Source organism: Acomys russatus, chromosome 19 (assembly GCF_903995435.1).
Source record: "Acomys russatus chromosome 19, mAcoRus1.1, whole genome shotgun sequence".
In the NCBI taxonomy this organism is placed as follows: Eukaryota; Metazoa; Chordata; class Mammalia; order Rodentia; family Muridae; genus Acomys; species Acomys russatus.
The window spans coordinates 61,526,210-61,535,248 of NC_067155.1; the positions used below are offsets into that span (position 1 = coordinate 61,526,210).

General features: G+C 52.7%; 1 protein-coding gene across 1 annotated transcript; it reads right to left on the reverse strand.

Annotated features, from left to right (window-relative positions):
• Positions 1 to 1,692: 1,692 nt before the first annotated feature.
• Positions 1,693 to 3,048, reverse strand: Cmklr1 (chemerin chemokine-like receptor 1). Its single transcript, XM_051161687.1, has one exon. The coding sequence runs from the start codon at positions 3,046 to 3,048 to the stop codon at positions 1,933 to 1,935; it is 1,116 nt and encodes a 371-aa protein (XP_051017644.1). The 3' UTR covers positions 1,693 to 1,932.
• Positions 3,049 to 9,039: the final 5,991 nt, after the last annotated feature.

A 9,039-nucleotide genomic window follows, 5' to 3' on the forward strand; every position in this document is an offset into this window, starting at 1 on the left:
TTTTTAAACCTCCCTTATTGCTCCCAAGGCCTCTGAAGCCATGAGAGGCTCCAGCTTGAATCAGTTCTGAACTACCTCATCTTAAGACCCAACAAGGGAGAAACAGTCCGTCCCCTGATGAAGTGTGAATCCCAGCAGCCGAAAGGCTGGGAACCTGCCAGGCCGGAGGACGCATCCCTGCACTACGCCCTGATGGAGAAGTGCTCGGAAGAGAACAGAAGGGCAGAAGGTGGACACTGTGGGCCAGAGGCCTTGGACCAGGGAGGCTGCCTCTGCCAGGTTCCTCCCTCTGCTTGCTCAGCAGACTTTAGGGGGTGTGTGATGGGAGCCAGGGGCAGGTGGAGGCTGGAGATCACACATGTTTTTCTTTGCATGTTGGATTTCTCTGAAAACGACATGCAAATCTTCATAAAGACAATTAAGATGTTCACACAGATCCACTGAAGAACCAGCATTTATGGCTAAAACCCCAACCCCACTAGTTCATTCTTGACTGTACATCCTCCTGTGAGCCAGGCAAACTGAGGTTCGAATCCAGACCCTACCAGCCTCTAGCTGGGTCCCCTTGGGCTAGTTACTTAACCTCTCAGAGCCTCTGTTTCCTCATATGTGCAGGGACCTAACTCAGGGTTTCTGTGCAGAATAAACAAGAAGACGCACGGGAAACGCTTAACGTGCATGAGAAATGTTGAATAAATCCAGGCTGCCAAGCGCTCGGTGAGGGACCAGAGTCCTCCAGGCAGAGCTGGGCTCAGGGCTCTGTTACTAACAGTGTGTGGCCCTCGGTGAGTCATTTCCCTGTCAGGCAAAAGTGTCTGATCTAGGGAGAAAAGCCTGGCCACGGGCTACCCACAGGACTGTGAAGCCACCCCTGGGAGTGTGATTCAAGGAGGAGTCAGATGACCTGGTCAACTTCACAGGTGAGCCCTCCCCCCACCCCCAATAGCCTTTAGGAGCCGTCTGAGGAGAGAGCCCAAAACTCTATCCTAGACCAGACTCCAGAAAAGCTTAAAGGGGATGAGCGAGGAGACCACCGTTCTACTGTTGGGACACACGCTAAGCCCTTCCAGCCAGAGTTGACAGGATTAGGGAAGAAGAGAAGAGATCTTGGGGACGGGATGGGAGCTTCTGTGAAGATGGAAGATGCCCCCACCCCAGCCTCAGAGTATGGGGCTGGGTGAGCACAGGCACTGAAGCAAAGTATTGCCACCACCCGGACCCCCAAGCATCCGATGCCTACAGCACCATCTCCCTGGGCATGATGCTGGGAGACGTTCTGCGCCCACATCCTTTCAGGTTCTCTGCTCTTCCTCTTCATTTCTTTTTTTTTTTTTTTTTTTTTTTTTTTTTTGGTTTTTCGAGACAGGGTTTCTCTGTGTAGCCATCACCTCCCATATCCCTGCCTTGTCCTTGCAGGGTTCCATGAAGCTCCTCGGCTTCTGGTTTTCCCACAACCAAATCTGAAATCCAAAGTCAAGGTCTCAGAGGATGATGTGGGGGCAGGGAGCTGGGGGGCACGCTGCTTTGCTGGCTTGACTGTCAGGTCGGCGTAACAGGTCTGCAATGGGTTTGCCTTGACTACTTCACCCACACCAGAGACGACTGTGTCCCGTGTTTGGGGCACACACAGTGAAATTGGGTACCTATATGCTGATCACAGCTCAGGTCTCGGCTGCAGAGAACTCTTCTCTTTTCTGAGTCAGTCAAAGCTGGTCCCCTGCTCCTGCTCCAGAGGCTCAGGTTGCACAGCCATCCATTTTACTGGACGCGTGCCCACACTCTGGAACCCCACTCAAAACATGAGTCAACTCGTGCAAAATGAACTGGCCACTGGAGCATACCAAGGGCTCCCACTGCGTCTCCCATTTCAGGAGACGAGTCCCTGGGTGTCCCTGGGCTGTGGCACCCACAGGGGACATTCCCAGGTAAGGTTCAGAGTGTACCTGTCTCCTTCTCATTCCCTGAAGCCTTCTCATTCAAGGACGACATCTTGGTGAAGCTCCTGTGACTGGGATAGGAAGAGGGTCCTGTGTCCTCACTTAGGGCATTGGCCAGGCGGGAGAAAAGAGCCACCTTGAATTTCTTAAAGTCCTGGCCCATGAAGACGTACAGAATGGGATTCATGCAGCTGTTGGCGATAGCGAGGGCAGTGGCCAAGGGCAACCCCAGGCTAAAGACAGAGGCCGGCACAGCTGTGTGGTGGAGCTCTAGCAGGTACAGTGTGTGGTAGGGGCACCAGCAGAGGAAGAAGGTGATGATGATGGTGATGATGATCTTGAAGGGTTTCTTGGTCTTGGCCAAGCGGTTGCGCTGCAGCTTGAAGACAATGGTGAGGTAACAGGCTGTGATGGCGAAGACGGGGATCAGGAAGCCACAAAGGAAGCGGGTTAGGGTGACCACCACGTGTCTGCTATACCTTATGGAACTCATTTCGGGGTGGGTGAGATGGGGGAAAGGCTCAGGTGCAGACAAGCTGAAGTTGTTGAAACAGGATATTTTCCCATGCACGCTGGTCGTGTCCCGGAAGACAAGAGACGGGGAACTCAAGAAGAAAGCCAGGACCCAGACGACCACACAAGTCACGTAGGACAGACGGATGCTGCGGTGGTTCTGGGACCAGACAGGAAGCAGCACAGAGATGCAGCGGTCAAAGCTGATGACGGTCAGCAGGAAGACGCTGGTGTACATGTTGTGGCTGAGCAGGAAGTTACTTATCTTGCACATAGCCTTCCCGAACACCCAGTGGTAGTCCATGGCGGCATAGGTGATATGGATTGGCAGGAAGACATTGAACAGGAAATCAGCCACTGCCAGGTTGAGGAACCACACCGTGTTCACTGTCTTCTTCATCTTGAAGGTGGCAATGACAATCACCAGGCCGTTGCCTAGGATCCCAAGGAAGCACACTAAGCTGTAGATCACCACCAGAAAGACCCGGGCCACATTGGTGTCCGGCGGATCCGCCTCCTCCAAGTCCATGATGGGGCCAAAGCCTTCGGCATACTCATCACTGTAGGCGCCGGAATAGTTGTAACTGTCGTACTCCATCTCTGCAAGGAAACACAGGGTCATGGGCTAAAGGCCTCCATGGACAGATGCTGAGGCGTTGCCCAGCACCAGAGAAGCCAACTGCGTCCTCTTCATCTGAGCAAGGCCAGGGCGGTAAGCCAACCACCTCGCCCTTTGCCATTTCATTTCTTTATCTTGCACTCGTTTGCCTGCTTGTGAGTGTGTGTATATGCAAGCACACGTGCTCGTGCGGAGGTGCATGTGGAGGGCACAGAGGGCAAAGTCATAGAAGTCAGGGTCTCTCACTGAATATGAAGTTCATTAGTTCAGCTAGGACTGACAACCATCTCTCCAGCCCCACTCATTTCTTCTTCTTCTTCCTCTTCTTCTTCCTCCTCTCCCCTCCCCCTCCTCCTCCTCCTCCTCTCCCTTTCCTTCTTTTTCTGAGACAAGGTCTCCTATGCAGCCTTGGTTGACTTGAAACTCATTATCTGAACCAGGCTGTCCTCGAACTCAGAGATCCACCTTCCTCTGCCTCCTAGGTGCTGGAAGTAAAGGTATGCGCCACCACACCTGGCCTATTTTGTTTTTTTCTTTCTCTTTCTTTTTAAAGTTATTTATTATTATCTATACAGTGCTCTGCCTGCACATATACCTGCAGGCCAGAAGAGGGCATCAGATCACATTATAGATGGTTGTGAGCCACCATGCGGTTGCTGGAAATTGAACTCAGGACCTCCGGGAGAGCAGACAGTGCTCTTAACCACTGAGCCATCTCTCCAGCCACCTACTTTGTTTCTTTTACAAACATCTGCAGCCAGCCGGCCGTGGTGGTGCACGCCTTTAATCCCAGCACGCGGGAGGCAGAGGCAGGCAGATTGCTGTGAGTTCAAGGCCAGCCTGGTCTACAAAGTGAGTCCAGGATGGCCAAGGCTACACAGAGAAACCTTGTCTCGAAGAAAAAAAAAAAAAAAAAAAGACAAAAACAAACAAACAAAAAACATCTGCAGCCATCTTGCAAACCAGGCGCTATGATAAGGGTTAGCATAGCGAGACAATAACAGCCAGACCTCACAGGTTCGGGTAGGAATATGAGGCCAGATGGAGAGTCAACCCCGAACAAGCTGAAGCCGTAGAGGCAGGATGGGTTAGGGAGCTCGTGGTGGTTTGAGTGAGACTGACCCCCGTAGGCTCATAATTTTGAATACTGGGGCCGTGGTGGAGCTGCTTGGGAAGGATTAGGAGGTGTGGTCTTGTGGGAGGAGGTGCATCACTGGGGTCGGGCGTGGCCTCTGCCTCCTGCTTGTGAGACATGAATGCTCAGCCACCTGCTGTCATGCCTTTGCTCCGCCATGGTAGACTCCAACCTTCTGAAGTGTGGGCCTCATTGAACGCTTTCTTTTGTAAGTTGACTTGGTCATGGTGTTTTACCACAGCAACAGATAAGAGTCTAATACAAACCTAAGTGAGGACAAGGATGAAGCCCTCCACCCTCACCACAGGAAAAGACAGGCCTCACCCGCCTCTTAAGGACCCTTCCTTCCCCTATAGTTTGTGTGTGAGGCAATTAGTCATTCAGAGCCTCCTTGGATGTGGACTATCACACCAGCTCTGCATGCAGTGGAGAAAGGAGCCTGGTGCTGCGACTGTGGTCCCACCCACAGTCCCAAAGCCCCGGGGAGAGTCATCCTAGCATCCTCCCCTGATGCCACTAGTCCCGTGTGGACACGTGAGTCCCTACCTTTGGAGACCTCCAATGTTCACTGCTGCAGAATAGAACTCCAATATGATCCCTTGGCTACTCAGGCACAGTGCCCAGCTGGGAATGCCTGCAGGGAAGGAAGAAGAAAGCCCATGAAGGAATAAATAGCAATGCGGAGAGGTGAGAGCCATCCAGCCAAGCTTTCCTTGCTGGGAAGGGCAGAGCCCTTGAAGCTAGAACTGACTGGATCTATCCAGATCAACTGCCATACCTAAGTCAGTATCAGCACAAGGGGCTAAAGGCAGGTAGGTGTCCCCTGGACACTCACCAACATGGAATGGCCCAAAAAACACCAACCCATCAGGCAGTTGAGGGAGAAAAGATGGAAGGATTGCTCCAGTACCTGCAAGGCAACCCAGGACACATCCCTTCCTGTCACCTAGTCCTCCCGGGGCCTCTTCCCAGCTGACATTGCTACTCTTGCTTTACAAATATGGACAACTAGGCTGGTAGGATGGCTCAGCGGGTAAAGATGCTCACTGTTGAGCCTGACAACCTGAATTCAGTCCTGGGGGCCCACGTCGAGGAAGAGAAGTAAGTCCCCAGAATTGACCTCTGACCTCTGTACATGAACATGGACACATTCTTGCCCACACATATGTGCCAAATAAGTAAATAAATGATTCTTAAAATTAGAAATGTGGAAAATGAAATGGCTTGTGTTTATAATCCTGGCACTTGGGGAGGCTGAGGCAGGAGGATGATGAGTTGGAGACCAGCCTGGACTACAACATATTAAGGCTGTCTCCCAAAAAAGCATGAAAACCTTTTCTAGGGCCCAGCAGTCACCATGAGTTGGTCACAGACCTTCCCGTCCTGGTGATGTTGTGTGGGGACAGTGACCCACACAGCCCCCGAGCGTTGGCAGGGCAGGCAGCCAAGCCTCATAGTAACCCTGCTGGGTTTCTAAGCAAAGTCTTGAGAGTCCGTGAACTTGGAGGCGCCTGAGGCAGTGGTTGGGTTCAGGGTTCAAATGTGTCACCTCCAAGATGTGCACCTGTAGCATATGACATCTCTCAGAGCGTCAGTCTCCCCACCAAGAAAACACTCAGATCCCAGAAAGTGTTAGTGTGTTCCGGAGCAACGGATGTCAGGACATGGACACTTAGCTTGGCTGGCGATACTTAGGAGTGAGACAACACCGCCCAGCGGTGCATCATGGGATTTGAACTGAAGGCCTCTAACCCTAGAGAGACTGCCAATCAAAGCAACCTGCACTTGCACTTTTGTCCAAGGATGCTCCTTCTGGGGCTTGAGCTCACCTCTCACTACAGAGAAACACTTGTGCTCAGTGAGAGCTACCTGGGGAGTCTCACTGGGGCTCTGAGCTCAAGGGACCCAGACGTGCGCTTGGGTGCCACCACACTTTGCAGACTGGAAGCGTATTCCAAGGGTGTCCAAGGAATGGGCTGGTTAGAACGGACACAGAGGGCAGAGATGGAACGCAGTGAAGGGATGCTCACGCAGCCAGCACCTGAAGATTCACACCCCTAGTGCTGGGGCAGGGGTGAGGAGGGGGAGAGGGAGGGAGGGCAGGAGGGAGAGGGAGGGAGGGCAGGAGGGAGAGAGAGAGGAAGGAAAGAGGTAGGTAAAAAGAGAGGCCCTATTAGAAAGTACTTACAATGATAAATGAGGTGCCACATTCAACTCTTATGTGTTCAAAAATGTACTGAGCACTCAGCCCCAACGGTTCTACTGTGCATGTATGTGTGTGTGCTCATGTGTGTACGTATTTGTGGGAACGTTTTTTTGGTTTAGGGATTGAACTTCAGTCCTTGTGATGGCGGAACAAGCTCTTCACTGAGCGAGCCACCTCCCCCGCCCCCCACCCACCCCCAGCTTCTCTAGTGCCCCTCCCCTTTAGCCCCGGAAGGGGTGCCATGTGGCGTGGGGGAACAGAAGGCCTTGACTAAGCACACAGAAGCGTGAGAAAGCCATCTGAAGGCTGCAGAGCCGAGGGCTTAACTGCCGTGCCACGGTGCCTCACGGCCACTGCCATTTGTGTGTCCACACTCTCCCTGTGCTGGGCTCACAGGCATTGACAGAGGGGTACTGCTGGGCCAGGAAGAGGGGCTGGCATCCATCTTTCTGGGACAAGGGGCCTCTGCATCAGAGTAAAGGATAAGCAGGCCCTAGGATGTGAAGGCAGAGAGGGAGCTCCACCCAGCAGCCCCATCATGGCACAGGGGCTTCAGAGACGCTGCTGGCTATAGGAAGAAGATGGTGTCATGTCTGATTTGGTAGGCTGGGCTGGGAGTAGCTGGGGTCAGAGGCTGAGCCAGGCCCAGCAGGGAAGCTCCGTCCTATTAGAAGCAGGACATCTGCTGGTGTGGCCTTCACCTCCCTGCCTCCAGCCCTCCAGGGAAGTGGGGGAAGGCCCTCAGCCTGTCTCTGACACCACCCACACACCCACACACACACAGCCTGAGCTATATGGATTTTCCGCAGACCTGGAGGGAGCCTGTGATCTCAGCACCTCAGTTACCTTGTCTGTAGAGTGAAAGGGAAACGTGACAGGTCCAGCAGTGTAAGAGGTCCAAGGACTCTATGGGATGTAGGGACTGGCTCCCACGTGCCTCTTGAATACCCAAACCCTCACATCCATCTCTAAAATAGCATAATATTTGCATATAAACCCATATGCATGCTGCCAGATATTTTACGTTTCCTGGGATTAGTTTAATGTCTAATGTCATGGGCATGCTGTGAACATAGTCCTTGAACAGAAGCATTTTCTGACAAGAAAAGGCTGCACATGCTCAGTATACAAGCAATCTCTCTCTCTCTCTCTCTCTCTCTCTCTCTCTCTCTCTCTCTCTCTCTCTCAACACAAACAAAACCAAACTAAACAAACAAAAACCAAGAAAGACAGAAAAGAGAGAGAATCTTGTTATATAGGCCAGGCTGTCTTCAAACTGGTGATCCTCCTGCCTCTGAGTGCTGGGACTAAGGGTGTATGCCAAAATACTTTTCACCTACGGCTGGTCAAATCCAGGGATACACAGTCTGTCGATAAGGGTGGCTGGCTCTGCTCAGAGCTGTCCTCGCACACCAAGTTGTGCCCTTCATACCCCCTCTGGTGACCTCTGCTAAGGCAGATGGGAAAAGGCCAACAGTGAGGCCCCCGAGGAACAACCTGTTCCAGTCTATCTGGCTTCCTGCTCCACTTCAGGGCCAGGACATGGGCAGAAGGCCGACTACTCCTGACACCTAAGTTCTGTCACAGTCACAGCAAGTGTCTCCCTCCTGCTGCCCAGAACACTGCATGTGATGACAACAGATACTCGGCCTCTGCCAACTTCAAAGAGCTCTAACAGTCCTGTCATATTCCCTGTCCCCACCCCCCACAAGGAAGCTCAGAGAATAAAGTATGCATCCCTAGTCTACAAGAGTAGCTAACCCAGACCAGAGCACTGGCTGCACGCCAGACACACCTCTGCCGTGTTCAGATGGTCCCACAGGGAAAACTCCATTCTGTGAATGAGAAAACGGGTTCGGAGAGGCGACACCTCTTGCCTGTGGACACACAGCTAGCTGTAAGTATAAGCCTAACGCCTACTGAAAAGAAAGGCTCAGACAGCTGGGCTCCCCTGAAGAGTGGGCAGCCCCCAACTCCAGTGCTCCAAGCCTCTAAGCTCGGCCCTCCCCCTCCCTGATCCCACAGATCTGCTGTCCCTAAGCCTCATTGTCCCCTTAAAGTCACTGTAACAGCAATCTGTGGAAATCACCCCTGCGTGGCTGTCTGATTCGTGTCCAGGAATGCCACAAGGCGCCCACCGGAAACACCCTCGAGGAAGCTGTGGTAAAGAGTGTCACTGTTTCCCTTGAATAACTGCTATTTCCGCTCTCTTGGTATCTGTAAGGATCATATCTTCCTTTTCCATATGGCCACAAGGAAGCTTGATGTCATGTTTTGCAGAGTTGCTGTGACTCCCTTAACTCTGGTTCTGCAGTTTTCCTCAGTTTCCCCAGCTGGTCCTGGTGTATCTAACCTGACCCGCTACTGATCTCAGTTCCCTGGGCTAAATAGCAGCTGATTGATTACACAGTCAGCCAGACATTGCGCTGAGCACCTTCAACGTCATCAGCTGCAAGGCCTCCACCAGCGCTCAGGGGTCTGTCACCCCTCTATACAGGTGAGGAGGCGCAGCTCACATCATGCTCAGCCAGAGACTGCTTCACGCCCAGATCACCCCAACCTCCACCCGTGCTCATAGAACACGGGACACACTGAGACTGCCCACCGGCTTCCCGATGCCCCAGGGTGC

What these genes read in the sequence shown, in the direction of transcription:
- Cmklr1 (XM_051161687.1), bottom strand. Translation starts at nt 3,048, where the DNA reads ATGGAGTACGACAGTTACAACTATTCCGGCGCCTACAGTGATGAGTAT.